The 16,155-nt window shown below is 36.5% G+C and overlaps 1 protein-coding gene across 1 annotated transcript in view; it reads right to left on the reverse strand.

The window, feature by feature from the left end:
• Positions 1-13,975, reverse strand: part of xirp2b (xin actin binding repeat containing 2b) — a 53,162-nt gene extending 39,187 nt beyond the window's left edge. Inside the window, exons 1-2 of the mRNA XM_084122354.1 lie at positions 13,962-13,975; positions 13,758-13,862 (exon numbers count right to left, since the gene is read on the reverse strand). Of these exons, the coding sequence (XP_083978480.1) occupies positions 13,758-13,764 (7 nt within the window). The 5' untranslated portion in view covers positions 13,765-13,862; positions 13,962-13,975. The remainder of the gene's footprint in view (positions 1-13,757; positions 13,863-13,961) is intronic.
• Between the last annotated feature and the right edge of the window lie 2,180 nt (positions 13,976-16,155).

Below are 16,155 nucleotides of genomic sequence, written 5' to 3' on the forward strand. Positions count from 1 at the left end.
ACAAAGACTTAATAAAAGAAGCCCAAAAAATCGTGCACACAGTGAAGTGTCCAGCATGAAACAGAGCTCTGTGGGTCAAGGTTCTGAAGGGGCTGAAGATGAGGGGTGAAATTTCTTCAAACCAGGTCAGTGATGTAATAGAGAGGCTCCAGGAGACACCGGAGACACACAGAGACGGGGAGGGACAGATGTGGGGGCAGATATATGAGAGACCCTGTCTCTCGGCTCCCAGCAGGGCGCCAGGTCTCCTGAACCGCACTCCCAAGCCAAAAGAAACGAGAATGATCCAGTACTGGGGAGAAACTAATTAAAATTAGCCATGCAACTAACTTCAGTATGATTTTCAGAAGTGTGACAGTAGTACAACTTTTCCAGTAACAAGCTACCCCACAAGTTATATACAAATTAGTTAAATTTAACAATAAAATAACACTGTCCAACTCAACTGGCAAAACAATAAAGAAAAGCATTTGGCAAAAGACAACAAAAAAACAAAAAGCATATGGGTCATTCCGTGTCAACTTAACCAAAGGTCAACAGCTAAAATATTTTGGCCAAAAACCCTTTGAAACATTGGTTGTTCTGACATGGAATGACCCAATGTGCATATGTTTTATAAAATGTTATTTTAATTTTGCATTTAAAATGTATTTATTTATTTTTCTGATTAACAGTTTTTATAGATTCTCAGAAACTTTTCAGAATACAACACAATACATCTGCACAGAGAATCAACATGTTTACCCTGATAGGAACCCCCCACAACATTTATTTTATTTATTTCAATTAAATCATTGATAATTGATCATTATTTTCATTTTTTATTTTTATTTTTAGGAGACATTCCTAGTCCTCTATAATCCAGAGCTTCTGTTCTTCTGTGAGCGAAAGGTTTATGTTCAATATAAAATAAATACTGACATCCTTCAAGGCCATTTTATACAGGTAATATCTTTGAGTTGCAAGATGGTACCTATTTAATAATAATTCTAAATCGTGTTGGTATAAAAATATAGAGCATGCAGAGTGATAGGAGAGACACGAAAGAAGCATCGGCACGTTCCTATAGCCACGTCTGATCAATCCGATTCAGAGAACACTGTAATAAAATCTGATGAATATACTTAAATATTTAATTAAATATAATTTTTATATACTATAGCAATTTTTTAGAACAAACTTGTATTTTCATATTTTTTTAAGTAGTTGCTTGACTCCTAGTTACATTAAAATTATCAGTAGCTTGCAGTTTGGGCAACTATAGTTTCTTCACCAGCACTGGACAATAAATCTCAAATCTCCACAAATCTGTCAGCAGTGTGACTGGGTTGTCCGGTTCACCATCAAGGGGAAATGACACCTCAGCCTCCTGTCACCTGTCTGCAGGAATGTGTTGGCGATATCCCCTCTCCACATCTACAGCCATACCAAGAAGTCCACGGAGAAAGACGATCCCAGAGCCTCAGAATACCATCATACGCCACTCCGTCATGCCCCGCGCAGTCACAGCAGGATGGAGAGACATGAAGGTTGACAGCAGACAGACCATGAGAGACAGTGGAAAACCACAACACAGCTCACTGGTTACAGCAGTGAAGAATTCAATAGCTTTAAATAAGGTCCCCACGGAACGCCAACGATCAAGTGTCACAACAACAATAACGTCATTAAGGGAGACTGACAGAAAGATTCAACCATTTCAAACATGGCGGGTATATATAGGGTTGACCGTATGGAAACAAATGCTATTTTGGGGTGATAATGAATTGCCAAACTTATTAGGATGAGCTGGTTGTCAACACTAAAATTATTCATGTAAGCAAGTTCAGTTATTGTGCTTCTATCTATCTATCCATCTATCTATCTATCCGACCGCCTGTCCGTCCATTTCTGGCTTTCTGTCCTTCCGTCCATCCATCCATCTGTCCATCCATCCGGCCATCCATCCGGCCATCCATCCATCCATCCATCCATCCATCCATACTTCCATCCATCCATCCATCTCTGGCTATCTGTCCTTCCATCCATCCATCCATCTGTCCATCCATCCGTCCATCCATCCATCCATCCGTCCATCCATCTGTCCATCCGTCCATCCATCCATTCATCCATCCATCCATCCATCCATCCATCCATCCATCCATCCATCCATCCCTGGCTATCTGTACTTCCATCCATCCATCCATCTCTGGCTATCTGTCCTTCCGTCTGTCTGTCCATCCATCCATCCATCCATCCATCCATCCATCTCTGGCTATCTGTCCTTCCGTCCATCTGTCCAACCAGCCATCCGTCCATCCATCAATCCATCCATCCATCCATCCATCCATCCATCCATCCATCTCTGGCTATCTGTCCTTCCATCCATCCATCTATCCATCCATACATCTCGGGCTATCTGTCCTTCCATCCATCCATCCATACATACATCCATGAAACATTTCTTATTATTATTATCAATGTTGAAAACATTTATGCTGATTAATTTTTCTGTGGAAACTCTTGATCATTTTTTTTTAAGGATTCTTAAAATTTAAAATAGAAATCTTTTGTAACAATATACTGTCTTTACTGTCACATTTGATCAATGTAATGTGTAGCAGAATAAAAGCATTACTTCCTTTTTTTAAATTAAAAATCTTACTGACAAACTTGTGAACAGTACCTTGCACCTTGGTACTGTGTGCCTTGAAATGTAAACCAGCGTACCTTGAAATGCAATGTAAGTCGCTTTGGATAAAAGCATCTGCCAAATATGTGACAGAAGTAGTCTATATATCTATTAATCCATCTATCCCTTGATCCATCCATCAAACAATATATTCCTCTAATAATCCATCTGTGAATGTGATTGGTCAAGCGTCATTGGCTCTGTTAAAGTGACACACACAGTGTTTTACAACAGTTTTAAGTCTTTTGAAATCTGCTTTGGTCAAGGCAGACTGATCAGTAATCATATCTACTCCTGCGGGGGAATGTTTTTCTGGCTTTTCAATTATTTTAATCGGTTTAACATTTATTTTCCCACACTCCCTTCCTCTGCATTACAACACAGCTCTCTCTCACTCTTTCTTACTTTCCCTCAACACTGACAACTGATAAGCACTTTTGAAACAATCTGATACATCTCACTACACACATGACAAAACAGAAGAGAAACAGAAAGTACTAATCCTCTGATGACTAAACTGGAATTGCCCAAAACTTTTCATCAATAATGTCAAGTCGAAGATGAGTAAACTTCTATAGTGGTGAACAGAAAGTACAAAAAAATATTATTTATGCATTCCCATTAGCTCTAATAGCAAAAGAAAAAACCAAACCCTAACTGTAACTCTATAGTAAGTACACGTAGTTAATTAATATTACTCAGTATTTATTTGAGTAAGTACAATGTAACTACTTCACCTTAAAGGGGTGGTTGATTATGATTTAACTTTTCTAACTTTAATTATTGCGTAATGTTGCTGTTTGATCATAAACAACATCTGCCAAGTTACAACGCTCAAAGTTCAAAGCAAAGGGAGATATTTTCTTTTACAGAAATCTCTTTTTAAGGACTACAACAAACGGCTGGTAGAGACTACACAACATTCCTCCTGGGTAACTGACATCACAAACCCTAAAATTTACATAAACCCCACCCCCGGGAACGCGATTTAGATTATCATGACAGAATATGCTAATCAATGACTAGAAGATAACTAGACATAAGCTACATGAATTCATCAACTAACCATTCAGAAATGTCCTGTTGCTTCTACATGTTGTCACTTCTTCTTAAGTCTCTCCATCTTTGTCTGACTCCGGTTTGAACATAAAAGGCTAAAAGAAATTTTAGAAATTGTCAGTGCATGTCTGTGTGAGGTAAAAGGACACAAGCTGTTGAAGCTCCGCCCCCTGTGCCGGGAGCAGCAGCTCATTTGCATTTAAAGGGACAGACACAAAAACGGTGCGTTTTTGCTCACCCTCAAAAGGTGACGATTTTAACATGCTATATAAAAATATCTGTGGGGTATTTTGAGCTAAAACTTCACATACACACTCTGGGGACATCAAATACTTATTTTACATCTTGTGAAAAGGGCATTATACCACCCCTTTAAAATGTGACCAAAAAACTTTGCTGTTCATAAGTGTGGAAAACACAGTCTGTAAAAAGGCTCAACTTGTAGAAACATTAGGAACAGTTCTGTTCACTTACACAAATGTGATTTGCTGTAATCGCTTTCAAATGAGGTGTCTCTCTTTTCAGCAGCAGTGAGAAGCACTTGATTTGATTCTGATTTACTGCAGGTTTCAATCACGCTACTGTGCAATTTAACTATTTCTTCAAAGAAAAATTACTGATAGAGATGCTTTGCAATATCACAATTCACTGTAGCTAACATTAAAATAATATGCAATCGATTTTACCTCTTTATAAGAATATTGAAAATCTGAAGTACAGAAAATCATGCTGTTAAAAGAAATTTCCAGTTCATTCTTAAATAATTAACCCTAAGAAATTGACAGAGAGAAATGTGAAAGCAAAAAGCCAGCACATTTACACTTTTACTGTTCTTTAAAACCTTGCAGTTAGCAAAGTAGACAACGGTATACACACATGCACAACACTGAAAAAACAATAAGTAAAATATACTTAAGTTTTTGCATGCATATTTTTTAAGTAAATTTCACATATGGAATTAAGTAAACTTTACTTAACTATGTTAGGTGAAAGTAACAAAGAAAATAAGTAATTTTAACTTGGCTAGTAAAAGGTTGAGTAATATCTATTTTTTTGAAGTTTCCTTTGCAATGCATTTCACTCAAACAAAATATTACATTGAATTAAACCACACTTTCAAAGGATATGCTTTACTTAGAAACAGCTAAGTAATTAATCCAACAGACATTGTGTGAGACACCATATCTACATAATAAAATACAAGTCATGTGAATGCAGAGACCTCAATACTTGGTAGAAAATACACAATGACGGTAACATTTGATGGATCGTTTTTGTGTTTTAAAGGGGCTATATGCTTTTTTCTGAAATTTAAACTCGCGACTGACACCTGTGGCCAAAAAACGGAACTGCTCTTCCTTTCTGCTCACTCTCGTACATGCACACTTCACAAGTCATCCGCTGCAAAGAAGTCAACATTATGTTTACAGAGGTAAGAACAGTCAAATACATATATTGTTTGAGAAACTAAGTTTGTTTGCTGACTAGCGGTGGTGGCAGAGTGATCTGAAACGTTTAACATGAACGCGCTTGACGTCACATCCGCAGACAGCGCGCGAAAAATCCGACCCGACAGAAAATAGGAAAAATAGGATACAGGCTTATAGGTGCACCCGCTGTGAGCTGACAAGGTGTCAGTATGCTCATCAGGAGATGTTTGAGTCATACATGGTCAAATAAAAAGGCTATTGTTACGTTTATTTTGGGGAAACAGTTGCATATAGCCCCTTTAATGTGTCATTTTAAGTAGAAAATGAACTCAATGTCACACAATGGCAAGTTACTAATCCTAACAACAAAAGCAATGATAAACAGTGTAAATACAGCTGGAAAACGGTGAAAAAATCAACCTCATTAATTATTCAAGGCCCAGTGCATGATGGGAACACCAGTATCAGAAAAGTTGAGTAATTGCACTTAATTTTATAACGTTGATATTTACGCTTGAATTGAGTACTAATATAGAATTTACTTAGTTTTTTTAATTCTTGCCTGAACTTTTTCATGTAGAAATTACATGTTTTTTTTTTTTTCTGTAGTATTTTTTCTTCACCACAAAATAATTTTCAGTGTACATTCAGAGTGTGTCCTCTGCAAGGAGTCAAAGCACTGGAACCCATCACAGCGAATGAACACAGGACACTTTGCTACCACTTATGTTGTGTCTAGTACGTAACTCTCCCTCACAGCATTTTGATACATATAAGCAAACATGCTGCGTCCGAGGCAGAGTGATTGATGGACCTCACAAGGTGTCACCAACATAATATCTCGTCTTATTTTAAGCACCGTGTGATCTGTAACAGTCATTCTAAATCCTTGCTGAAAGAATGAAGTGGCACCTCAGACTCACAAGAAGGGCAGACATGACAAACGTCTGCAGGGGCGTCATGCATCATGCAGGAGACAGTCGCAGTCCTGGCCAACTTAGGTAGTTCACTGTGTAGGTGTAATACTCTAGTACAGTGGTGTCTAACCATGGGGATGCAAGAAACTTCAATGTACTGTATCTTATGTGAGGCCCTGTTTACACCTGGTATTAATATATATATCGGATCGAGTGGACGACACTAAACACAGGTGTAAACTCGGTCTAAAACATTTTGAGCTTGTCCACTTTCATCCACTTCCAGAGATAGTTCAAACTGCATTCGATCGGATTGCTTTCATAGCTCATGTGGTTGAATGTGTTCAAACAACCATAAAAGACAGTCTACTCTCCACCTACTGACCTAATGCATAAACATTATGGGAAGCGCCGCTAGCCAGACGGGATTTAAACTTTGTCGGCTGGAGACCCAAGTTTGGTTTGAAGACGAAACACGTACCAACCACAATGTTCTCTCTCCATTCCTGATTTCTAACACTCACTCCCAGCGTTCGGCTGGTCTTGCGGCTGTCAGAGCAAAAACTATTTTTTCCTGTCTCCTTTGGCGTTCATATATAAATTGAGCAAGCTTATTTTGTCCATTCGATCGAAAGATCTGAAAAAACCCTTATATATTTACCCACACAGAAATCGAAGAAATCAGGACAGAAGTGGTTGAAAGTGGACAAAAGAGACGGATTAAAACATCAGGTGTAAACAGGAATGCGTCTCCCTCGTCTACTTGTGATCCGATCGACCAAAACGCATCTTAATACCAGAGGAAAACAGGGCCTAAGGCATTTTGTGTTATTTTAAAGCTGCTAGTAGATACTATATTTATGAAATACACAGCTTCTGTTGTGCTAAAATATTACATGATAGGGATTATAGGTAGGTTACACTCAAGGATTATAATGTTTTTAATTTTGTTTCTTTCTGAGCAGAAACACATTTGGTTCATGCATTCTGAAATCTCCTTTCCAAATGGCAACCGGGCATAACTAAATAAGAAATAAAATAATATTTCTTATAATTTAATGGGTTTTAAAGGCTATTAATGGGTTTTTAAGCGGGAACATTTTTTCACACTTAAAAAACCCATTAATTGTGTAAAAAATATAGTTTTTCCTGGAAGCTGCATTGTCATTCAAAATCTGTTTGAATGGACATGACACTTTTGCGTATATGAATTGAAAACATCTTCACAACAGCCCATAATATTTTGGTTAGGCATTGCGATGGTCACAATGACAGTACCAGTGTCATGATATAACACCTGTAATGAGCTGTAGTGTCGCTGTCGAGAAGAGATATACAGCCATTTGCACACATGGCGAAACATCATTACCAGGTGTTCGCGCTAACAAAATGTCTCTGTAATATCAAACACAATTCACAACGGCTGTCAAATTCACAGCGGGCGGCAGCTCTGAATGGTGTGTCATAAAACCCATGTGTCTATAACCCATGCCACAAAAGTCATTTAAAATCCACACAAACATTTTGAAATGTGTGTTATGAGAACAAATAGAAGACGAGAAGCCTTTTCCCAGGGAAAGTGCATGAGGCGGCATTTCTCCATGTTTGTAATGGCTTTAATGACTGCTTGCTCCATAATTGGATCTGGGCTAATAAAATCGCATTTGTCTGTTTAATATACATGAATAAATGTTTGCTGCTTTGTATTCAAAGTTAATGTTCTCCTGGAATCCAAATTACCCTTAATGTTTTTTCCTCAATATTATGGTAATGATTGTACTGTTGTTTATCATAGTACAATCAAACAGGTTGCATCTATTGTTAATTCATAACTTGAAACTGAAAGACACTGCACACACATATTTCACCGCTAATGACTTTGTGTCATGGTTCCTCTGATAATAGCAGTTAGATAACAACCCTAGGCCTTTTTCAATTGATTTGCAAAAAAAATAATTTTGAGTGAAATGACTATTTGATCATCGATGCACCTAATCCTAGCCAACATCTTAGTAGATTTCCATCGGTAATCTCAGATGTGTCTCCTAGATTTTCAAAAATATCTCTACAATAACACAAACTGTGCTCAGATCAGCCAAGACAAAAGTCAGAGATCTCAATATGAACTATCTCTAGAGTTTCAGAGCTCCTCAGTGTTTCAAACAGTGCTCAAATTTGCCAAGATTCTGAAATCTACAATCAAATATTTGAGATTTCATTATGAATTCAAATATATCTCATCAATTAGCAAAAGATCTGCTGCAATCCACATTAGTTTTATATCTCTACACAAACGGTATGGCAACAACTGTCTCACTTATGTCTATTTTTATTTATCCTATATACGGAATTTTAGGATAAATATCTGAGAGTTATTATTTTGAGCAATACATTTTTCTTTTAAATCTAAATATTTTTTTTGCATCAAAACTCAAATGCCTCAAAAAGAAAAATGGCAGCACTTTTGAATCCTTGTGGCTAAAAGAATAAAATACCATTTTTGAGTTATTTTAATTATTTTACTGCTGCCTTCAGGCATATGAGATCACTAAAACAATTTTAAGGAGCTTTCAATAGTTCATTGTGATTTTGGAGGGTAAAGGTCAGGAATGTGATGAGAGTTTTAGGTCAAGCCCAGGTCTAAACCTGACTTTGAAATCAGTCAACCTTTCCACAAGCCTAAACATTGCCAATACGTGACACTTAACAAACGAGGTGCTTCGAGCATATGCTTTAATTCCTCTGATGCCTCCAGCTAGGCCTTTCACATCACTCTTTACAGCACTTCAGTGTCCAGTCTTGGCCATTTTCCCAGATAAAATTGGCTATTAAGAGATCGTACTTTATCACCATAGGGACTATGGGAATTGAGAACTGATTCTTAGTCAGAACCGGTTCCATTTTATACACTGTCAAAAATTTCTAACCCTCCCAAATCAAAAATTTAAAGTGACCGATAACATCTAAATTTTTCAATTGGCTCAAGTGCAATTCTTGTTGCAATAGTCTGTTAACATTGGCTCAATGAGAAATAATACGTCAGACTAATTGAAAAATTTAGATGTTATCGGTCACTTGAAATTTTTGACTTGGGGATGTAATTTTTTTTTACAGTGCACTTGAAATTTTTGACTTGGGGATGCAATTTTATTTTACAGTGTAAGAAACACTGGATCCAAAAGATTTTCGTAACATTTCATTTTGTTAACGAATTCTTAAACATCTGCATTTTTCCACAGTTAAACACTGCACTATTAAATAACTTCACATGACTCATGACTCAATGTACTTCTCATCATAAAACACCATCTTAATCTAGCCAAAACAACCAAACCAAACAAGACAACACTGTTGCAGAGCGTTTTCTTCATCCGAATAGCCAATTATAAAACAAACAAATTTTGATTAATGAACCAGAGCAATGACAGCAGATTTTCTCTTTAACCTTAATGAAAATAAACACCATCTGCATGCAAGAACAATGCCATAATCAAAACATAAAAGCACAAAGATTTACCTTATGATTCTTACCCATCCATATCCATTACATAGACACAGCCTAACATTTACTAATACTTTGGCATGCAAGACCAATTTTATTTATAATAAACATTGTCTAAAGACAAGCGGATGAGCCCACTGGCCTATAATCTAAATGTTAAGCTCAAAGTTTTACATTAAATTTGTTTCCCACAGAAACTCAATAGGCTATAAAGAAAAGTCTATTTGTTTATCCCTTTATCCTATATCGCCTGTAGACAGACTTTACAACCTGTACGTTTTAAAAGATTTTGTGTTTCTGGGTTGTTGCTTCGGTACATTAAGCAATGTTAGGCTGTTTCCTATATGGGGTAGAAAACTTACAAACATTGTCTTTTCCTTGGATTATGGCATTTTAGATTTCCCCTTAAAAAACGTTCTTTACCAGCAGAAACCACAGCATCAGAGCCAAGCCGGCTCTAAATCTACAAAGTGACGGGAAAAAGAAAAGTTTTAGCTGAGTTTTGAGTTTGCAATGTGAATGGAAAGTGACAAGAAAGCATGAGTGGGTGCAACAAACTAATACAAAAAACAATAAATAGAAATGCATCTTTCTTTCATACAGCTCTGATTAACAACCTGTACTTACTTACATGATCTCTTCCGCCAAGACCCAACTAGGGATGCACGATTAATCGCAATTTCCATGTAATCGCACTTAAACCGATTTGGCTTATCGCAATTTTGAAATCGTAAAGGCTGCGACTGTTTTTTACGCGCAGCTTGTCATTGATGTACGGTTCTGTAAACGCTGCTCCATCTGAAAGCACTGTGAGTTTGAGTCACTTATAACATGCATTTGAAAAAGCAATGCGTCAAACATCTTTCCAAACATGAGAAGCATTTCTGAACCTCTTGTCCAACAAAAGACAACATTTAATAACATGCATATTCATATTCCTTTCCTCGCGTCTCAGCTCCACCCCCTGTAGGATGCGAGGGAAGAAAATGAGGACGGAGGAGTCGAATGAAAGCTTTTTTATACATTGGAATACTTGATCACTCGAGCGTCACTTCACGGCGTCATCAGCAGCGCTCAAAGGATCTGCCCTTATATTGTTAATTTTGGTTATTTAAGAAATTCATAATAAAGCAAGCTACCCTGTTGAAATATGTGAGATGTGTGGTTTATATAAACTACAAAGGGAAAGTTTAAATTAAAATTATTGTGACCGATTTAGCATTTACTACCGATCAGCCATAAAAATTGCAGCCTTTGCCAAATCGCATGCGGTTTCATTGTGATTAATTGTGCTGCCCTAGACCAAACCATTAACATTGTCATAGCCATTACCATGCAAAACACTTAGAGAGTTGTCATGACAAAACTAACTGAATACAAATCATAACTCAAAATGAAGAGAACATTTGAAGAGTTCAGATGCAAAAGCCTCTAAGTGCCATCTGAAATTTTCTTAGATGATAATTTTTATCAAGCTCGATATTTAAGTTCAGTAATTTCACTTAAATGACAATTCATAGGTCATTTTCATTGCCATTTAAGTGAAATTACTGAACTTAAATATACGAGCTTGATAAAAATGATAATTCTAGAAGAAAATTTCAAATGACACTTAGAGGCTTTTGCATCTGAACTCTTCATATTTTTCTTGTCACAGTGAATTAATTTAAAATTAAATTAACAGTGTTTTCCTTTATTTGTTAAGAGGCTGTGTAGCAGTTATTATTGCAACATAAAACCAGACAGTCGCGAGTGAGTGAGCTAAAAGCCTCAGCAGGAATGATCATGGCTGCCACTGTATTTACTAAATAAAAAAGCACCTTGTATGCTAAACAGCAGATGAGCTGCAGGGAAACCCTTGATGACTAACCCACATTCAGTTAGATGACAGCACAGGCTTTCTAAAAGAAGTCTCAGTCAGGTCGTCCTGTGCTCTCCATCTAGGCGTTGAGCCAAACCCCTCCATCTTATTCCTCATAAAATCTCCATCACAATGCTGTTTCTGTCTGAGACGCTGAGTTATACTCCGTCATCTGTCAGGCCTATGACAAACTAACAATACATGATGATACTTCGCCAAGCAAATGCAGGTTAATTTCTAACATATTTTATTTATATCATTCTATGTCATTTATGTAAACCTATGTAAACCCTGTTTTAAAATGTGCTAGGCAAATAACTAACAGTACATCTAGGTGGCATCTAAGTATATTTCCACTTCATGTAAAAGTTTCTCAGCCTTTCAAAAAAAATTTGGTTCAAGGTAGGAGCATTTTTGTAGAATAGTATAGAAATAAAGCAGTACATAAATTAGATTCCATAATTTGGTAAACTATAATTTTATGGAAATGATGAAACACTTAATTTTCTTATAATCTGTATGTATTTAAAAGAAAAACATACAGAGGGACCATGTGACAGAGACGCTTAGAGTGAGAAAGAGCTGTTTGTTTTTAGTTTGTCTCTCGCCCATGAGAGTGTTGCATCAGCGTCGGCAATGGAGTGCAGATACATATGTTAATGTGTGTGTGTGGTGTGTGTTTGAGTGATTAAATGTGCTTGTGCATGTACAGTATTTAAACAATTATGCCAATGCATTGCGCACATGCCTGCTATTCCTATAAAACAAACAAAAGAGCTGAAAGGTTTTATAACCTCTATTATAGAGATTATAAACCTCTTCTGAATGAAATATTCAGCCCTGTTTCTGACAAAAATAAAAAGCTGTACAATGGGAGTATGCACTCATGCATATTCATTAGGAAACATCAATACAAGAATCTGTTGCCATTCATATTTCATCAAAGACTTCCATGGCAAGAATTACTTTGAGCTTCCCTGACACATTTCTGTGGAAGTCAAAGTCTGAGCGGCAGACGCTGATTTCCCATGATTAGCTATAAAATGAGTGTAAACACGCACAACAAAAGAACAAACAAATACGCATCCAATGTCACACACAGTAAAGAAAAAAGATATTGGCTTTCTTTCATTGCTTTATAACACATTTCTTTACAGATCACAATCTAAATCTGCATCTAATAAGAGAGCTGAATTAATGGTGTTTTAGTAATTTAGTAATGCACTGCAGCAGTTTTTCTACCTTTAGGTAATAATTCACTCAAAGCAGATTTTATTAGTCACTTAATCACTCATGTTTCACTCTGAAATCTGCATGTTCTTTCAAAAGAAAAAATTAAAGGGATTTATTATCAAAAGCACCATAAAAGTACCCTAAATGCAATTCATATGACTATATTATGTCTTAAGTCATATTGCCTTTGCAATCCATCTGAGCTATTTCAGTCAATCTGAAGTGTGACTGCTCCTACAAAAGCTGACTAATGAAGAACCGATACGAGCACAGCAATTACATAGTAATTACATAGTAATAGTACTTGAAAAATAATTTGGTCACACTTTATTTTTAAGGTGTCCTTGTTGCAGTGTAATTATACATTTAAGTTCTGAGTAATATTAATTAACTACATGTACTTACTATAGAGTAGAGTTAGGATTAGGGTTTGATTTAGTGTTCGTTGCATGTAATTATGCATAATTTACTGTTATTACTATAGTAAGTACATGTAATATTTGTAACAAGGACACTATAAAATAAAGTGTTACCAATAATTTAATCAGCAAAGTGACAGTAAAGACTTTTGCATTGTTACAAAAGATTTCTTTTTCAAATTAATGCTGTTATTTCGAACTTTCTTTTTCATTAAAGAATACTGAAAAACATCTATATTAATCAGAAATGTTTCTTGAGCAGCAAATCAGCATATTATAATGATTTCTGAAGGATCATGTGACACTGAAGACTGGAGTTCAGCTTTGCATCACATGAATAAATTAAATTTTAACATATATTTAAATAGAAAAAAGTTATTTTAAATTGTTTTTTACTTTATTTTTGATCAAATAAATGCAGCCCAAGACTTCTTTCAAAAACAACATAAAAACAGACTCCCAAAGCTTTTGAATGATAGTGTAATGCTAGCCTATATGATATGTAATATAATGTAATTTTGTGCTTCTAACCATTTGTGAAGTTGTGTGAATATTAATATTATAAAAAATAAATTACACTTTGATCCAAATGACGTAATCAAAATATGCAAGATGTCATATTGAGTAATATAAGATGGTCAATGTTGAACATGAATGTTTCTCACCCTCCATTCTTCTTACAGGTGCTGGTTTTGTCGTCTGATCCGGGAGAACGTCTACGGCCGCAGATCCACACACACACACACACACACAGAAGAACGTCTCACTTCCTGTGAGTCAGAAGAAAAAAGCAGGCATGTGTAAGAGAGACCTGACACTTCAGAACTTAATTTCATGGCACAATAGATCATTTATTCACCTCAGCTCACCTCCTATACCACAAAAGAATAAACCATGGCTTCTTTTCGTCTTTTCCGATGTTTCATACATGGATTCTGTGATGGAAAATACCATATATAAGACAGCAATGAGAGGTTATCAGGACAAAATGTGCCTGTGTGAATCACAGTAATGGCACCAGCTTTAATGCACAATAATAGCACTAAATTTTGAGTTTTATCTGGAAACATCACAACGGATGCAGCAATGTTGCTGTGGCAACCACAGGAAGCCACATCGCTAATGGAAATTGTCTGCCTTTGCCTTTCATCTTTGGGAAAAAGCTAAAAAGCCGAGGAGCCATTTCACTAAACCGCTGCTGCTTTTCAGGGCCTTCTAAAAAAAAACATGACAAAATATCACACTTTTGTCTTATCAAAACTATTTGCAAATCAAATGTGATCCTGTTGATGCCTCTCCATATGATCCTCAGAGGGATTGAAGCTCTTCTAATCACCAGCACAGTGACACCTGCACTCTTCTGAGCTTTGTTTGCCGAATTATCACGCATAAGAAGCCCTGCTTTGACGTAAAGCAGGAACACAGCAAAATTCAAATCAGCTCTTTTCAGTAATAATCTCTCCCCGGATCAAATTATCGTCCTTGCCTGACTTTGTATGCCTCTATTCCTGTAATGCATGCACTTTTTAATGCATGCACATGTACTCTTCTGACAGATCATTCTCAGCCATGAACAGACTTGCACAGATTGGTCTCTATTAGATCCAAAGCTAATAGACTGTAGAGCTGCACGATTCTGGATAAACTGAGAATCATGATTTCTTTCTTTTTTTATTGTTTGTTTCAAACAGAGATCACAATTCTCTCACGATTCTGAGCAGACTACCAAACAAAATAACGTTAAACTGACAAAATGTTTATGCTAATCTGAACTATAAAAAAAACAACATCGGTTTGAATGAATGATTCAATGACTTGCTCATAAATACTTCATTTCACTTGTTTCATTACTGGATGAATCAGCGTATTTGAAAGAATCTATTGAATGAATGATTCAATGAAAAAAAAAAGAACAGTCACTTGTCGCCACCTACTGGTGTAACGATGTAATGATACAATTGTTATTTGAAGCGCCAAGTTACTTTCAAAAGGTGATTTTGATTTGCTCTAATTCGATCGCTACTGTAGATTTCAGTGTGAATCGAGATTGCGATCTTTTAACAATTAATCGTGCACCTAGCAACAAATCAGAACGACATCAGAACATCCTAGCAACAACTGAGAACACCCTAGCAACCTCTCTCCTGAAACTGCCAAAACTTTATAAGCCCTAAACAACCTTCAGAATTCAGACAAGATTTTGTCAAGCTCTTCTAGCTCTGACCTGCAATCATCTGAAACGCTTGACTTACAACTGCTATTCGGAGACACACTATAAATTCCCTCACTCTCTTTCACTCTCAGTTTGTGTACCATATTTCAGGCACGGGCTGATCCATGGGTTATCCGGCTGGGTTTTGGATTCAATCTCTGTATGTGAGCAGGATAAATTTAGTGGTTGGTCACCGGCTCCTACAGAAAGGGGCTTTCCATCAGAGAGCTGTAAAAAGGATCAGGCTGCCGTTAAGCAACATAAACCTCCAACACACCCACAGACCAATTTCTTTATCTCAACACACCTACAGTAGTGTGTACTTGTACACAAACGGACACTACAGATTCCATATAAACTCATAATTCAAGCTCACGCTCCATACATAGGATTTATGTTCCAGAGATTTCCCACAGATTTCATCTTATACTGTTAAGTCTTGGAAACTTTTTTTCTTTTTTTTTTTACCATGCCTCTTTTGCAAATGATTTTTGATAGTTATATATTCAAAAGCACTGTCTAATGCTTGGAATGATATGAACAGCAGCTGTGGTAATTCTTTTCCATTTGCTTTTCTGTGAATTTAGAAGGCTAATGGGGTTTAAAAAACAATCCCCCTAAACTATTCTAAATTCACTGGATGGTCTGATGATATATATCGTTACCATGGTATAAAATGTCCATCGTTAGTAAATATATCTGTAAATATATAGCACTACTGACACTTCAGAGTGATGAAATGCATGAATGAGAATATAAAGAGTGGGACATGCTTGATGTTAAAAAGAGTTATAAGTTATAAGAGTTATAAGGAACTCTGTACGGCACATTGCCAAAGTGCGCGCAAAGAA

This window comes from Abramis brama (genome assembly GCF_963993115.1).
Source record: "Abramis brama genome assembly, chromosome: 8".
NCBI classification, from domain to species: domain Eukaryota; kingdom Metazoa; phylum Chordata; class Actinopteri; order Cypriniformes; family Leuciscidae; genus Abramis; species Abramis brama.